Raw genomic sequence first — 17,107 nt, forward strand, 5'->3', positions numbered from 1 at the left:
TTTTTTTTTTTTTTTTTTTTTTTTTTTTTTTTTTTTTTTTTTTTTTTTTTTTTTTTTTTTTTTTATCATGTGAAGTTTTATTTATAACTTGGTTTCACGCTAAAAAAGATACAACATAACCTAAAAAAAGAAAACTAAAGTCGACAGACGAAGTAATGTCCTCGGAATCAAAGCCCGAGGAACGAAGTGATGTCTCTGATACTGAATCTAGGAACATAAATATTCCAATAATTGTGTACAACTACACAAGTTAACTTTTAAACATATATTATATATACACATGTTGTATTTGTATAATTTTTTATATATCAGGCCATATGGAGAAATAGATATTTCGTTAAAACCTGAAAGGAGACTTAAAAAGCTGTATGTGTTATCTTCCTATTTTTAAACAATCATGATCAGGTACTATGTTCTTTACATTATCTAGAACAACCTAGTGTTTAATTTTTTTTTTTCATGCAATTTAATATATTAACTGTACGTTTTGATATACTTTTGGCTTTTGGAAAGTCTTCCGGTCGAGTCATGCTTGTACTATGATTAAACTATAAACATTCAGCTTAAATGCTAACATATACGATTATAAACAATGATTAGTATATGTGCCGGCTCTTAGAGTCATCAATATTCCATTCTCATGATCAGACATAGGATATCAGATCATTAATAGATCGTTACGTTTGGTTTACGTGATGAATTCACTAATTATACTCCCATCATTTTTTCGAAGCAAATTTACTTTTTAGCATGGAAATGATTATCATCAATACATGAAGTGCTAATTTCAATTACTGATACTGTACCATTCATCATCATCATGGACATAATTATCGTAAGTGTGATGCATGCTATCATACGAAACTGGATTTTCCATCAATCAGCATAATTTGTATTCTTTAGAAATCGAATTCATTTTTGTAAAAATTCGTCAAACACTCAGATCAACTGTTCTTTATTAACTCGAATTTAAAAGGCTTCCAGATAAATTTCTTATTGTTTAATTAAATATCTGAAATAGTGAATTATATGGAGATAAAACCTTAATCAATTATGTTTTCTCTTTAAAGGAGGGGTAGATATTTTTAGCGAAATAATGAAATATTCAATTTGAGTATAAGAGAAGAGAGCTTCGCTCTTCCAATATTAAAAAGTCCACGCAATGTGGGAACCAACACGTATTAAGCTATGATCAGTATATATAAATATTAAATACTATGGCTCTATGAGGATGCGAATCATTGTATGTTGTAATTATATGTTTATACATAGAATTATGATTATTAACTTGGCGTACAAGTCATTACAGGAATTACATACTTTCGAGCATATATAAATATAACGTATAGTAACTGAAATCTGGTTTAAACAAAAGATGAGCTAATTTGGAAAATTTGATTCCGTTTTCTCCGTTGGGTGATCAATCGTGTGATTTTCACCAATATTAGGCGTCGGAGTTTCTATAGATGTTTCTCCTTCGTTGGCTTTCTTTTTCTTCTTCATGCAACAACAACAAAGTGAACACACGCAAATCACCAATACATCACCACGGCAGCTATCACCGGAGCTATGATTCTTCGAAAAACTTTACCTATATGCATAACCAAACTCTATGTGAAAGACAATGGCCGTGTTCGTTTTGTAGTCGCTGAGTCAGCGATCTGCGACACAAAATAATAACTACATTGCGTGTTAAGTATGTGGGGAGTAACACGGAAGACACCGGCAACACCTCTAAATGTAGTCGCGGCGTCTAAAATAACGATCGCCGTTATTTTTTAACCACAGGGATGACACCGGTATTCCCTCTAAAATTAGTGGCAGCGACACCTCCTCTATTTATCAACCATTTTTTCTGTTGTTATTACGTCTAAATTTCTATCGCCGATCGCTGATGCAGCGACCATAAAACGAACACGGCCAATATTGACGACAATAAATAAAGAGTTCGTCCCGTTCGACCATTCGAGATATTAGCCAAATACTCTAACTATACATTATCATGCATATACATCCTAATTTTCCCATCAGTACGTGTAGTGTAACTTTCACATGTGTAGAACACATACATAAATGACAAGACAATGAAACGCTAGAGTATAATTAGTTCTCACCTTTTAAATTAAATGAAAATGATTCGTCGGAACTTGGACTATCATTTTCGCGGTAAAGAGGTTGTGGTGGGGGAGGCGGATGCGGAGGAGGAGGGGGTGGTGGTGAAGCCAATAAAGTAGCTTTATATGTCAACATACAGTTGGTAGAGTAAACCAACGCGAAACGTTTTCCATAACAACAATCTTCCGTCTCATTATACGCGAATTTCAAGCATCTATAGCAATCATACTGATCCAAATCGGGTGTGCACTGTACCAATCCATTTAGATCGTAGACTTCTCCAAGAAAACTCACTTGATAAGTTTCCTTCGCAAAATATGAAGAGCTCGAGTAGGCTTCTCCTATCAACCGATCTATACGGGATTCCACAGTGTTGATAAAATAAGATTGATATATCATGGTATCGTAAGTAGTCCATGTGACAAATGGCCCTTGATCAAGAATTGAGAAAATCTGTCGGTTGGAATACCTGAGGAAGCATTCTTCATACCATATAATAGCTTCTTTTTGGACCGGACACCATATAAAAACATTTTTGGATGCTCTTAAGATGCATGTTTCACAGGTTGAGGAGGAGATATCTCCGCGACATAGATAAGTTCCGTACACTGTTGTGGTTGGGGAAGAACCCGAGGCGTAGCTGTAAAATCCTTTGTCGGATGATTGCGATTGAAGAACAGAAACTAGAGAATCTAGATTGGATTTGTATAGACTGTTTGACGTGTAGTTGCCTGATGTGTAACAATAGCTGAGGAGATAAGTTGGTTGTGCATTTAGGGTTTTGATGAGAAGGAAGACAAGGAAGAAGATGTACTTTGATTGATGGAGAGGGTGAGAGACCATCTTTGGAGTAACGTTGACACGTTTTTATGGTCATCAACTATGATCGAGCAATTTATCATTTGAATTGACTCTTCTTATATACATTGTCTTTTTAATAGGCACTATTTTGGTTTGCATATTCTCATTAGACAAAAATACTTATATGGTACAGGTTTTTTTTGCTCTCTTGGTCAACTTTGGGACAGGCTGTATGATTTGACTTTTATGATTAGGAACTTGATATTGTATAAATGAGAACGAGGTTGCAAACTTAAAATCAAAATAATATTGAATTATCTTAGGATCCACACGTTACATTATTTGACTATTGAAAATCGTCAAATTTAGCATAAGTTTTTTTTTTCCCCATTTTAATATATATTCCTAAATTGAGTTTTTCTTCTTTCTTTCAAATTACTTATTTATTAGCAAGAGATAGATGGGTTTATTTACTAGTAAAAACTTCAATATAAATTTTCCAATTCTTTTCTTATTACCTATTTTATTCAGTTATTGTGAAGAGCATAATTCAATCACTCAAATTAAACACAATAATCCATGATGTCAAGTTCTAACTTCTAAGACGTGACAACATAAGCATAATTGTTTTTTGCCAAAGTATAAATTAAACGTAAATTATGTAAATGATTAGCAGATTAGGTCACACGATAAGATTATATAAACACTAATGTCGGCCGTCAACGAAAACAAAAAAACTAACGTCGAATCATAGATAATGGTTAACTTAAAAGAATCATACAGGTCATCATGGGGCGAATGTTACAGCCAAACTGAATACACATGAAAACAATATTCTTTGAATAATTTTCTAATCATTCAAACAAAATTTTTATTAAGATGTTAAACAAAGATCCATGTAGTAAAATTATTATGGATGAAACATATATTGTTCAAGTGAAATAAAACGGACATTTTTTGTCTTTAGTCCCACTCAACAACATTCCATCCCAACCAACCTCAACATAACAGTTCGCGTTCATCTTATGGCTCTTACTGTGCCATGTGTAAACCTTAAACCGTATCACGGACCTTACCTCCAGACGGAACACTATCTTCCCTTGATTCCTGTCTCGTTCCATCTCCAACCAACGGTCCTTATTTACAGCCATTGTAGGTCCACGTAAGGCTCCTTCGATCAAGCTCGTGTTCTTCGGGTCTTGGTAAAACGGGTTAGTGAGTTTAGTCGAGCCGACCCGTTTCTCTTTGTAGTAAACGGATCCGTTCATGGAGTCGTAGTAAACGCGGACGTTTTGGTTCGGGTTACGAGCTGTTATCTTGAAGCTTATATGTGACGTCTCGAACCCGTTGGATTGACTCAAACCCGAGATCGAGAACCCGCTGATATGAACGCGTGGTCGGTGTGGTCGTAGACTGATCCACAAGATGAAAGTCACAATGCCTAAACATAGTAAAAGAGATAAGAAAATGCCACATATGAGTTTAGAGACTCTTCTTGTGAGGCTTTCTTTGACACGATGAACGATGTCGCTGGTCGAGCGGTGACGGGATATGGGTGGGGTTGGTGGGTTTGATCTTCTGACCGGTAAGGAGTCGACCTTGTTGTGCATCTTTTTATAGATTTAATGTTGGTGGGTCATGGGAAGTGAAATGAAATTAATGGATGGGTTTTATAGTTAAACCTACATTTTAAGATAGTGATAGTTAAGAAGAAAGCAAAAGATACCTTGGAAAATACTATAGGTATTACACTTTGTGAAGAAAAGAATTTGACAACTATTTATCTAAATCTTTAACAAAAGTTATAAAGGAAAACTAAGTATCTACCCTGAATGTGTACTACTAAAGAAGATAAAGGAAAAACTAAAGTATCTAACTGCGTATTTTGTTGTTTATTTATTATATGTTTTCTATAAACATATCTGATGCGGTACCCATAATTGTTTGAATAGACATTCCTTAGTACTATATTTCTATACTTTGTAACTTGGAATGTTTACAAGTAATTCGATTCTCTAAAAATCGAGTAATTTATTTTGGTTTTGGAGGATTTGAGGTTTCTTGTTGGAGGGACATGATCTCCTGCAAAAAGTACATATGGTAAGAGACTCTTATAGACATGGATGTTCTTGTTATGTGATGTGAAGAAGTGTTGGAGAAGCATTTGAGACCAAACACAAAAGATCAAGAACAGTGTGTAAGTCTGTAAGAGGTCAAAATTCTTATTAGTGATGGATTTTTCAAAGAGTAATGTTCAAGTTTTAACTTTCGAAAAATTACTTAAAAATTTCATTAATCTTTAAAACCAACCGAAAAACTATCACCTTTACAAAATTGAATAACCAATTGCAGAGATGACGTACATTGATTGAGTAATGATTGTTGTCTTTGAAGTTGGTAAAGAAGACTTAAACAATTCTCATTAGGCACATTTTCTGAAACAAGAAACTATTGCTTCCAACTTCCAAAATCACTTGATCATCGTCTGTTTTAGGCTTTTAGCTCATAGTGTGCCTTTTTGCTGTAGTTGTATATGATCATGGTTTCTTGTGAAATACTCTGTTTAAAGTGTGGTTTGTGGGCAAATCTCTTATTTAGTTATTGATTTGTGTATATATACGTTACAATAAGAAATTGTCTGACTTGTATGGATGAATTTTTGATGCATGGCTAGTAGATAAGTTAATACCTTAAAAAGACTGAAGACTAATTAATGTCGGCTAACATGAACATATTTTGATTCACTTGGATGGTTGTGTGTATGTTTCACAGCAGTTTACATGAAAATATGTTTGGCAAACAAACTTGGGAAAGCTTGGACAGAATTATATATGAGGAGCATAGAACCTTAAAGATGACGGCAGATGAACTTCATCCAGTCTGCAGAACTTTCTCAAACTGTAGGAAACTAGTAAATATTTGAAAACACAGCCATGAGTCTCAGAAATCCTCTGTTTTTTTTTTCTCATAAAACCCATCCATAATAAAAGGTAAACTCAAAACCCATCCATTAATTTCATTTAAATTATTTAAGAACCATAAAAATCCTATGTTTCTACCAAACAAAAGGTAAACTCTTTATGGTCCTTTTAAGTTATAACTTTTCTTCAAATTTCTGTATGTCTAGTAATCTTATAAGATATTTTTCTTAGATCTCGTAGTGGTATTTTCTTTTTTTTAATTTCAACCTATTTTGTTTAGTTTTTTATATTAAGAGTTATAGACATGTTGTTCTTGTTCTCCTTTGCTAACATGTGATGATGTGAAGGAAGTGTTGGAGAGGAGCATTGCGACCAACAAAATAAATAAATCAAGAACAATGTGTAAGAGGTCAAATTAGATAAATATATGGGCCTACTCTATTTGAAATTTTGCCCACAAGCCCAAAATTAAATCATCTTCTATTTTTTTTTTTTTTTCTCTTTCAAAAATCATCTTCAAGTCTCAATCAAATACATATTTTTCTTCTTCTTTTTTTTGTTTTTTTGACAACCATATTTTTCTTCATTTGAGGAACTACATATATATTTTTAGACTAATGATCTTTAATTGAAAATCATTACAGAGAAATTAATAATACAATATTGCATAGTTACATGTTAAAACGATTATGGAACCAAAATAATAATAAAAAATTAATCTGAACAAGAATAAATACAATTTTTTATTAATCCTATTATTTCGCACGATAAGACTCAATTATTTAAGAACCATAAATAATATATTAACGTAACATTACATTACACTTGTGTTTAGTCCTGGGCAGTTTAACCGAACCGAATGGACCGAACCGAAACCGAACCGAAATTTCGGTTCTGGTTCGGGTTCGGTTAGAGGGAAATAACCGAATGAATAGAGTTTAAAGTATCCATAGATATCGGTTAGTAACCGAACCGAACCGAACCGATATCCATTCGGTTATCCGAATAGATCCGAATAAAATTAAATTCATGTTAAAACTGCTATTGTAGGGACTCGAACCAAAGATCTGTGGGCATTCAAGGAATGTTGCAACCACTACACCACCGAGATAATTTAACAAGTCGATGCATTTTGAATTAATAAGGCAATAACATTTAAACTAAAAAAACTGAAACCAGAACTGAACCGATATCATATAAATTTAGACCAAAAAATTAAAATATTTCAAATAACCAGAAAATTTTTAGATATTTTTGACAAAAATTTATCACATTTTTATTCAAATTTAATAACTTTAGAAAAAGTTATATTATTATGGATATCCGGAACCGAACCGAAAATAACCGATACCAAACCGAACCCGAACCGAAATAGTAAATTAATCGAATGGATCCTAAACTCATATATCCGAAATATCCGGAACCGAATGGATATATCCAGAACCGAACCGAATACCCAAAGGCCCACGATTACTTGTGTTGTTGGACCATTCACAAAAACAAAAACAAAAACAAAAAAACTCTCAATTTCTGTTTTCTTATAAAGCAACAAAATACAAAAACAAAAACAGAAGGCCCAAAAGAGTACTTTCACCTCCTCCCAATTCGCCGACGACGACGACTAATCCAGGAATGGCGCCGCCGGTGACGAAGCGGTGGTGCTGGGCTCTGATTCTTATCCTTCTCTCCTTGTTCGTCCAATCTTCGACGGCTATTTACTGCGGTGCTGAAGATTGCTATGCTCTCCTCGGGTTTGTTTTTAAATTCAGCTTCCCGATCTCCGTTTCCAAAATTCAGATTTCGAAATTTCCTAATTCATTCTCTTAATCTGTTGGCATTTCTCTCGATTTCAGTGTCGCTCAAGATGCGAACGCATCTGATATCAAGAGATCTTATTATAAGCTCTCTCTTCAACAGTAAGGATTTTTTTTTTTTTTTTTGTGTTTAGACATTTGTTGTATTTGATTTTGATCTTGATCTTTGATTATTGTAATTTGCTGATTTTGATGAATTGGTTTTAGTCATCCAGATAAGAATCCAGATCCTGAATCCAAGAAGCTCTTTGTGAAAATCGCCACTGCTTACGAGGTTACTTACTTAGTAGTCCCATCACATTATAATACATCTGCTTGTATAGTTCTTAGGGAGGGATGATCTTGTTTTTAGCGAATTGGTGGAGTGTGATTTTTGTATATAGCTGATAATAATGGAACACGACAGTTCTCAAATTTGTTAGCTTTGTTTATCTTCTTTGTAGATTTTGAAAGATAATGAGACTCGGGCGCAATATGATTATGCGATTGAACATCCAGAGGAGGTCAGTAGAAGAAATTTATCTGACTATATATATGACAAATGCTAATTCTTGTTTTGTGTGAATTGCTTAGATCAGTGTTTCTTTGTGTTTAGGTGTTTTACAACACGGCTCAGTACTACCGGGCAAAGTATGGACATAAGTCGGTAAGATTTTTATTGGGATGGTTCTGTTGACTTTTTTTATCTCGGGGAAAATCATTGGATCTTTTTTTTTTTAACTGATACAACTGCTTGTTGTGTTTATAGGATCCCCGTGCTGTTCTTGTTGGTCTATTGGTGGTTTTATCTGCATTTCAATATCTGAACAACGTGGCAAGGTATAATGAGGTATGTCTTAGTAGTCTATGTCTCTGCTCTGTTGTGGTTTTTCCTTATGAATGCCAAACGTATCTCGTTATATTTGAAGCCTCCCTAAGGATCAGAAGTAAACAATAGAGAATTATGAGGGGTATGGGCAACACATTACATGTAGTATCATAGCATCTCATGAATCGTAGAACTTTTGGACATATGACTTCTTTGAATGTGATTCATACGCTTTTGTGCTTGCAAAGATTTCTTAAACTCTTAAAGCCTAATACAAGATACTGTATTGTGCTTTTACAAACTTTAGGTTCGTTTTCTTAATGAAACCCTCTGTTTTGTTATGTTGCAGGCTATAGCTACGGTTAAGCGAACTCCTGCTTATAAAAATAAGCTCAAGGCTTTAGAACTTGAACGCACAGGTGGAGTAACTAACAGGAAGAAGGGTTCAAAGCAGATCGACAAGTATGCTGTTCTATTTATTTAAATTGCCTTCTTATTAGCTGAGAATGTGGCATATTATTGCAAATTTTGTTTTGGCAGAAAACTACAGGAAGAGCTAAGCAACGAGCTTGACCTGCAAATCAAAGGAGCTGAAAAACCGTCGGTCTGGGATCTTCTTGGTGTTAGATTCATTCTCCTACCGTACACTATCATCAAGGTTTCATGTTTTTAAATATTGCTGTATTTCACAGATTCCCGTATTCTCTTTCTCTAGATCACTGATTTACATTTATGTTTTCCTTGTAGCTGCTTGTATGGTACGGCAGCTGGGTATGGAGATATAAGGTGAAGAAAGCTCCTTATTCATGGGAAGATGCATCATACCTAACCCGAAGATCACTCAGTGTGTCTGCCGACGCATGGACTAATCTCGGTATCCTTCTATTCGCCTCTGTTCTCTACTTCCGAAACCTGAACCTCCCATATGGATAAAGATTGTTTTGTGTGTAATACAGTATGACTAAAACGAGTTGTGCAAATGCGATAATTTTCAGATGAATATAGGAAGGAAGATCTGGTGGAGAAAAGGCTGTGGGAAAAGCAGAATCTTGAGAATTACTTTGCGGAACTGCGTAAAGAATCGAAACGGAGAAGATAGGCCAATTATCAGTTAACCATGGAAGGATACACAGGACACAAATTCAAGTTTCATAGACACTTTTGTTACCATTATCACTCTACTATAATGTTATAAGAGAAGAGACAGTAGTATAATTGTACCGTACCAGGAACCAAAACTCAATTTCGCATATACAAGTTGAATCATGTCTGACAATGGACATGGTTCGGTTTTGACTCTCAATTTTGTTTAAACCAATTTCGCTCAGTACAAATCTATCTTTGATACTTGAATTTGAGTTCTAAAGCGAAAACATTACGACTTTCTGATCAGTCAATCAAGATACACAGTGAAACAAACAAGATCTCGTTGTTACATTAAAAACGAAGAAAACTGTTACAATGGATACATAAGTGAGATGATAACAGAAAGATAGTTTGTCTCAGTTATACAAAGTTGACATCAAAGGGATTGAAACTAAAATGTGAACGCTTGTGGAGTTGTTTATACATTGCTTTGCTTATACATCTTGGTGTCCAGCACTTGCTTCCCGCACATTGCGCACACTCCTGCACAACAATGAAGAGCCAATTCCATCACTTATTGAGTTACTCTATTATAATATTGCTATCTAAGAATTTGTTTCAGCGAAACATAAGTATTTACTATTTACCTTTGCTATAAGCACATGTGTGACAGTATTTACCATCTTGATGCACTTGCTGCTTGCAGATCATGCACTTCGTGGTACAGGTGCCATAAGGTGTCCATCTATACAACAAACAAAAATCACAAGACAAAATCAGAAGCAGAAAAGAAAAATAACAACAAGAGCCCCACGTTTTAAGCGGTTTATTCTAACTAGTTCTTCGAAAACAAATACTACTACTAAACATTTACTGATGATTCGTAGAAGAGCCTAAAGGAAACAAACCAATAACTCGACTAAAAGGGAGACACTACAAACATCCCAAATTAAATATCACTATCTCTATGAGAAGTTCTACAATTACTCATGATTCTTAGAAGACCATAGAGGAAAACAAACCAATACACAACTCAAAAAGACAATATAAACATCCCACAACTTAAAAATTCATCGCTAAGCTCATAAGAACTTCTACTGTTCTACATTCACTAATGATTCTAACAAAAACCTGGAGTAAACAAACCAATACTCGACTCAGAAAAGACAATAAAAACATCCCAAAGTAAAAAATATCCCTATTTCCATGAAAAGTTCTGCATTTAGTCATTTACTAATGAATCTTACAAGAACCTGCAGGAAACAAACCAATACCAACTCAAAAAAAAAGAAAATATAAACACCCCAAAACTTACAAATCTAATTCCATGAGAAGTTCTACAATTACTAATGATTCTTAGAAGAACCTAGACGAAACAAAAACCAATACTCAACTCAAACACAGACACTAGAAACATCCCAAAAACATACAAATTTATCACTGTTTCCATGAGACTACAGGAACCAAAGTACCAAACCAATACGTCCCTAACAACACACAAACATCACCAAATATACAAATTGATTGCTACTTCCACATGTTTTGCATTCAACTGAAGAACAAGAGTAAACTTGTAAGATGGGAAAACTGAAGAGAGAAACCACATTACATTACCTATTCTTCTTGGAGAGAAGCTTGTTCTCATTGATCTTACGACCACCACCTTCAGTTACATTACGAGCACCATCCTTCCACTTATCTGGAACAATCACTTTAGATAACTTCTTCTCACCTAAAAAAAACAAGTAAACATCAAAATTGAGTCAAAAAGGTTCATACTTTGAACTTAGAGACCACAGATCCAAAAACTCATATTAGGGTGGTTTCGATCTAAGAATCCAAAACCGAATCATAAAATCATTAGGGCGTTGAATTCACAACCCAACGCAATGATATCGAGCAAACTGAAACCGATTAAAGCATAGATTGATTCAATTATAATAATATGAAAATCACTACGAATTGGGCGAAATCAGTGATCTGAAAAGAGAAAAAGATGAGATTATTATTGACAATAAGGCTTACACTTATCGCACACCATTGTCGTCTTCCTCGAGAGATATATGAAAAAAACCCTAAATCGATTCGAATGAGTTCTTAACTTTCAAGTTTAATATTTGTTTTTATTCTTTATTTATTTATTTTCCTTGGCTTTGGTTTGGTAAGTCGGTGAGAACGCGTTTAAGTTTATATGCGCGAGCGCGACGATGAGATGGAATCGCGTTTTGGAATCGCGTTTCAACTCCACTCGTAGTCGTGGAGCCTTTGGTGCATAAAGTAGAACATCAAAACTCGTCTTTCACTTTTCCTCGTCTTCTCAAATCTGAGAGAGAGAGAGAGAGAGAGATGAGATCAAAATCAACAATGGCGGTCAAATCAAAACTCCTCTCTCTTCTATTCCTCATAGCAACACTCTCATCCACCTTCGCAGCTTCGTTTTCCGATTTGGATTCCGATTCAGATCTCGTCAACGAACTTGTTTCACTCAGATCAGCCACCGAATCAGGCGTAATCCACCTCGACGACCATGGGATCTCTAAATTCCTCACCTCTGCTTCCACTCCTCGTCCTTACTCGTTACTCGTCTTCTTCGACGCTACTCAACTCCACAGCAAAACCGAGCTCCGTTTACAAGAGCTCCGTCGCGAGTTCGGCGTCGTCTCCGCTTCGTACCTCGCTAACAACAATGGATCTGAAGGAACCAAGCTCTTCTTCTGCGAGATCGAGTTCTCCAAGTCTCAGTCTTCGTTTCAGCTCTTCGGCGTTAACGCTTTACCTCACATCCGTCTCGTAAGTCCTTTTATATCGAATCTCCGTGATGAATCTGGTCAGATGGATCAATCTGATTACTCTAGGTTAGCTGAATCAATGGCTGAGTTCGTCGAACAACGAACTAAACTCAAGGTCGGTCCTATTCAACGTCCGCCGTTTCTTTCCAAGTCTCAGATCGGAGTCATCGTTTCCTTGATCGTTATCGCTACTCCGTTCGTTATCAAACGGATCCTGAGAGGAGAAACACTTCTTCATGACCATAGACTTTGGTTAGCTGGTGCTATCTTCGTTTACTTCTTTAGCGTTGCTGGTACAATGCACAACATTATCAGGAAAATGCCTATGTTTCTTCAAGATCGTAACGATCCGAATAAGCTTGTCTTCTTTTACCAAGGATCTGGGATGCAGCTTGGAGCTGAAGGTTTCGCTGTTGGATTCTTGTATACTGTTGTTGGATTGCTATTGGCGTTTGTTACTAATGTGCTTGTTCGAGTGAAGAATCTTAATGCACAGAGACTGGTTATGCTTTTGGCTTTGTTCATATCGTTCTGGGCTGTGAAGAAAGTTGTTTACTTGGATAATTGGAAGACTGGATACGGTATTCATCCGTATTGGCCATCGAGTTGGCGTTAGATTTCGTCACACTCTTGAGGAGTGTGGTCTGGTTACAACAAGGTAATGGATTTAGATTTTGTAAAACATTTCCATTGAGTAATGATGTTTTTGGACGTTTCGTGTTTCGATTTGATATACTTTTGAATCGGTGTAGTACTATCATTTCAGATGGTTTAAACTCCTTACTGCTACATTAGTATCTTGCTAAGTAACATATAGAACCAAGAATATGGGATCTTCAGTCAATGAGATCTAGAAAACTGTTCTGTTTGATGTCTGTGTAGGAACCATATTTGGAAATTCTGATAGTGTACCACTTGGAGTTTATGTCTTCCCTTTAGTCTTGCTTACTTCATCTATTCAGAAAAAAAGGATCTTGTCCTAGAGTATAGAGTAACTGTGTGTAAGCATTATGGAACCTTTTACCTATGTGCATGTTACTCTCTCGGTTTGAGAAGGAGTGAGAAAAGATTGGTTTGCAAGTATGAGTTATTTAGTACCATCTATAATACGATAGTGATGGGAGTTTTTGTTTACAGACCGTTGTTAGGTTTAGCCACTTGACATGACACAGGCTTGCCAGGGTGGGAACCATTGTTTCCTCTTGATAGGCATTGCATTTGCCATTGAGTTCACACATTTCTGAGATCATTTAATCTATGTCAATCACAGCTCTCAAATACATCATTATGACTTCGATTGTTTGTTTGAGTTTAAAATACACAGTAGAAACTGTAAGTTTTGTATCTTATAAATTGAAAACAAGTTAGCTCCACCAACAGAGGATTTGATCAACAACAATAACAAAGCATTTATAGCAATAAAATCTGCAGGACTAAGAGTAAATTTAATAGAGATAGAGGTTAGTCCACCTTCAGATAGAAATTTGATTAGAAGATATTGAAACTGAGCGAGCCTTCATCTCTTAATATCCAAATCTCAAAGCATCTTCTTTGGCCATTAAACACAATCAAAAAGTCTTACCAATAGGAGTTTAGTGCCCAAAACCTCGCGAAACAGAGTCGTAATAAGCTTGACCAATAAATGATGGAAGCCTTATGTGTCCAGCCAGACAAGACCTTCAAATGATGGAAGAGCCTTATGAGCCCGACCGAGCACATCTCCAGACTCCAAAGTAGGGACTTCTTGAAACATCCAGTGCAGTCTTCGAGACGACACCTACTGCAGCGGTGATAAAAAGAGCAGTTAGCAAAAAAAAACTGTCTATCAAGGGAACTTCCTCAACTATGAAGCACAACCAGCCCAATCGAGATGAGATCAAAATGACCTTTGATTTGGTTTTTGTCGAATCAAATGGTTGATGAATAATTGAATATCTTCCTTCTCCTTTGGATTTGCTTGAATAATTTTGACTTAGCTTATTCGATCCATTTCAACCCACACAAAATATTGGGCCTTTGAGTTTTAGATGCACATTGTGCATGTATCAAAATTAGTTGACCACCGCTAAACGTTTCTTGTATATTACTTTTGGTCTCTCTCATTTGAGACGAGAACCTTTTAGGTTTTAAGCCACTCATTACAATCAAATTGATTATGGTTTGAGTTGGATTGACGCATGTAGGGGTTTTGACATCAAGTTAAAATGGACTTACATCGATTGACCCATATTAAGATACACTAGTCTACCATAATTTATGGAAGATACTTAAAACTTAAAAATCAAAATCACTTTCCGACGGGGATAATGGATTTTAGAACCCAAAGGCACGAGGTATCTTGAAAGTGACTAAGCATATATTTCAACCTATTATACAAAACACACACACACACAGCCTGTCTCACACAGTCACATTGTATGATATTACAATTTAAGACAATGACGATTGCATATACATACATACAAATGTATATATACATATGTATTCGTATGTAGTTGTGCGTTTATAGAGAACCAGAAAACGTGAAGGCCTCAACTCAAATAACTCAAAAGGTGTAGCTTTCGAAAATCTATAAATAAAAGATTAAGGCTAATCATTTGATATGACAGCAATAGAGTTTTTGTTGTCGCGCCTTGTATTATTGTATAGATTATGAATATATTAGACATTAATTAGTTATACTTAATATAATAACAAAGGACAGCTTTTTTTTTTTTTTGGACAAAAAAAAAGATTAGCTCATATGAGCCAATAAGAAGTAAAATCGTTTACAGACAAAATGAGATGCGGAGATGTACGCGTTTGGCGTGCCAAAGAATCCGCACTAACATTAGTATTTCTAGAAATTAGAGATAAAGAGAAAGAAGAGAACTCTTCCCTATCCATCTTGATATCGTCGATGTATATCTTGAAAGCCCGACATTCTTGAGGAGAAGACACCATCTTCACCAAATATTAGCAGTATAAAAAGCCACATCTCAAAAATTATGATCTATCATGCACCACAAAACCCAAACAAAGATTTCTACTTCAACATGCAATGGAGAAAGACTACGACGGAAATTGCGACATCCTTCATCGGAGAAATATCCTGAAGGAGCTTTCTTATATATTGATTATTAATGAAAAAATTTGTTTGAAACTTGAGAGGCATATATATTAAAATTGTTGGATGGAGTGTATAATGTAAAAATTATATGATATGGTGGAACCTGTCTATATATTTTAATGCTTCGATTGCTTTACCCGTGAACTTCCAAACTTTATTTGTCTGTTTTTTTATTTGTAGATCTTATTTTCTTATGATGTTAACAAATCATATGAAAAAATCCACAAAATATCAATAACCATGTTATATAAAATCATTACGCTTTATATATTTACCTCAGTTACACGGTAGTTTTATTTTAATATGGGCATCTAATAGGCAGTTACTGTAAATTTAAGTGCCTTTCGAATCTATAATTGTACTTTTTGATAATTTAAATATTCATAAAAGTTTATAACATCACTTTTTCAGATTATACTGTACTAGTTTTTCAAGTTGTTCGACCAAATCATTGATTACACTTGCCATATTGGTTTAGTTGATGAATGAAACAAATAATTAAATGCTAGCATATAATATAGCTGAACCAACTCTTAAAAAAAAAAACTCTAGACCTTTACACTAGTTGTTAACTACTATGGTGGTTAATTTTCTCGAAGGGCTAAGATTCGATCCTATCTTTTTCATGGGATTAATTATACATTTATACCATATGATGATATAAACCCTCCTCTTCTTTTTCGTTAACTACATGAACCCTCTTTGTGAACCCAAAATGAAACCAATGTTTGAAAAACATTACAGATAAAAAAAAAATAGAAGAAAGGCTATCAATATTATTGAGTCAAAATATTATAGCCTTCTTCATTTATATATGAAATAGTCTAACAAGCACAACAAAAAATTTACCGTCATTGTTAATTCACACACTAAGCATTTAATCGGAACCTAGAAACAAAAAATTTAAGCCGTTTAGAAATTTATAATAATAATTTACTGTGAATGCTATAACATAAAGCTAATGAAATAAAATTATTCATAAATAATTAATTGATAAATTACATTTTTAAGTACTAAGAAAAGCCATTAATGAATAATTACATTTTATAAAGAAAAAAAAATGTTTAGTGAATAGAACAAATTTGCTTATTAGTATATAGATATCATACTTTTCCAACTCCAAATTCTAGTTGTTATGCTGTCAAAGCCAGTATTATAATAGGTAATTTAAACTTTGAAGAATTAGGCGTACGCAACATTTATAGATATAAAAAGTATATAGTCCTTAGACGACCGCTTACATGCCATTTAGACAATTATCCGCTAATCAACCAAAGCGTTCATATAAACGTCAGATTGGAAAGACAAGAAATGGACCATTATAGATTTCAGTCTTAATATGCGTTAAACGCAGCGTAACCCACTTTTTCGAACTGTTTGTACTTTGTATTGGAGTGGATAATGAAAGAGTAAACGGATGGAATTGGTAGTTGAACTAAAACTCATGGAATGGATCACCTAAACCTTTAACTAATTTTGCTTATTGTCTCACTACATAACATCATTGGTAAACAAAAACCGAAAACACTATTCTCCTTGTCCTTATCGGGTAACATATTCGTTTTTTCTGTTTTCCGTTATACAAAAAAAAAAAGAAAAAAAAAACTATACAAATTTATAGTCTCCAATAATTGATCAAGAATATACTTTGTATTTATTTTATA

At 34.6% G+C, this 17,107-nt stretch overlaps 5 protein-coding genes across 5 annotated transcripts; 2 read left to right on the plus strand and 3 right to left on the minus strand.

Moving 5' to 3' along the window:
• On the minus strand, positions 1,318–2,980 carry LOC104752830 (cysteine-rich repeat secretory protein 1). The gene is given in 3 exon segments (XM_010475088.2): positions 1,318–1,544; positions 1,547–1,591; positions 2,115–2,980. Coding segments are annotated over 3 exon segments (1,053 nt in total). The 5' UTR covers positions 2,959–2,980; the 3' UTR covers positions 1,318–1,380.
• On the minus strand, positions 3,672–4,559 carry LOC104752831 (protein YLS9-like). The gene has a single exon (XM_010475090.1). The coding sequence runs from the start codon at positions 4,524–4,526 to the stop codon at positions 3,849–3,851; it is 678 nt and encodes a 225-aa protein (XP_010473392.1). The 5' UTR covers positions 4,527–4,559; the 3' UTR covers positions 3,672–3,848.
• Positions 7,371–9,762, plus strand: LOC104752832 (chaperone protein dnaJ 50-like). Its single transcript, XM_010475092.2, has 10 exons — positions 7,371–7,588; positions 7,691–7,753; positions 7,859–7,925; positions 8,095–8,154; positions 8,247–8,297; positions 8,400–8,480; positions 8,809–8,921; positions 9,000–9,117; positions 9,207–9,333; positions 9,455–9,762. The coding sequence occupies exons 1-10, from the start codon at positions 7,470–7,472 to the stop codon at positions 9,556–9,558; spliced, it is 903 nt and encodes a 300-aa protein (XP_010473394.1). The 5' UTR covers positions 7,371–7,469; the 3' UTR covers positions 9,559–9,762.
• Positions 9,870–11,684, minus strand: LOC104752833 (cysteine-rich PDZ-binding protein). Its single transcript, XM_010475093.1, has 4 exons — positions 11,571–11,684; positions 11,160–11,277; positions 10,193–10,290; positions 9,870–10,088 (listed from the first exon to the last, which is right to left on the minus strand). The coding sequence occupies exons 1-4, from the start codon at positions 11,584–11,586 to the stop codon at positions 10,024–10,026; spliced, it is 297 nt and encodes a 98-aa protein (XP_010473395.1). The 5' UTR covers positions 11,587–11,684; the 3' UTR covers positions 9,870–10,023.
• LOC104752834 (probable dolichyl-diphosphooligosaccharide--protein glycosyltransferase subunit 3B) lies at positions 11,783–13,259 on the plus strand. The gene has a single exon (XM_019238391.1). The coding sequence runs from the start codon at positions 11,892–11,894 to the stop codon at positions 12,948–12,950; it is 1,059 nt and encodes a 352-aa protein (XP_019093936.1). The 5' UTR covers positions 11,783–11,891; the 3' UTR covers positions 12,951–13,259.

This window comes from Camelina sativa, chromosome 16 (genome assembly GCF_000633955.1).
Source record: "Camelina sativa cultivar DH55 chromosome 16, Cs, whole genome shotgun sequence".
NCBI classification, from domain to species: domain Eukaryota; kingdom Viridiplantae; phylum Streptophyta; class Magnoliopsida; order Brassicales; family Brassicaceae; genus Camelina; species Camelina sativa.

What these genes read in the sequence shown, in the direction of transcription:
- LOC104752831 (XM_010475090.1), bottom strand. Translation starts at nt 4,526, where the DNA reads ATGCACAACAAGGTCGACTCCTTACCGGTCAGAAGATCAAACCCACCA.
- LOC104752832 (XM_010475092.2), top strand. Translation starts at nt 7,470, where the DNA reads ATGGCGCCGCCGGTGACGAAGCGGTGGTGCTGGGCTCTGATTCTTATC. An exon ending in CGATTGAACATCCAGAGGAG is followed by an intron (nt 8,155 to 8,246) that starts GTCAGTAGAAGA and finishes CTTTGTGTTTAG; the next exon opens with GTGTTTTACAACACGGCTCA. An exon ending in TACCGTACACTATCATCAAG is followed by an intron (nt 9,118 to 9,206) that starts GTTTCATGTTTT and finishes TTTTCCTTGTAG; the next exon opens with CTGCTTGTATGGTACGGCAG.
- LOC104752833 (XM_010475093.1), bottom strand. An exon ending in CTTCTCTCCAAGAAGAATAG is followed by an intron (nt 10,291 to 11,159) that starts GTAATGTAATGT and finishes TTTGTTGTATAG; the next exon opens with ATGGACACCTTATGGCACCT. An exon ending in CACATGTGCTTATAGCAAAG is followed by an intron (nt 10,089 to 10,192) that starts GTAAATAGTAAA and finishes ATTGTTGTGCAG; the next exon opens with GAGTGTGCGCAATGTGCGGG.
- LOC104752834 (XM_019238391.1), top strand. Translation starts at nt 11,892, where the DNA reads ATGAGATCAAAATCAACAATGGCGGTCAAATCAAAACTCCTCTCTCTT.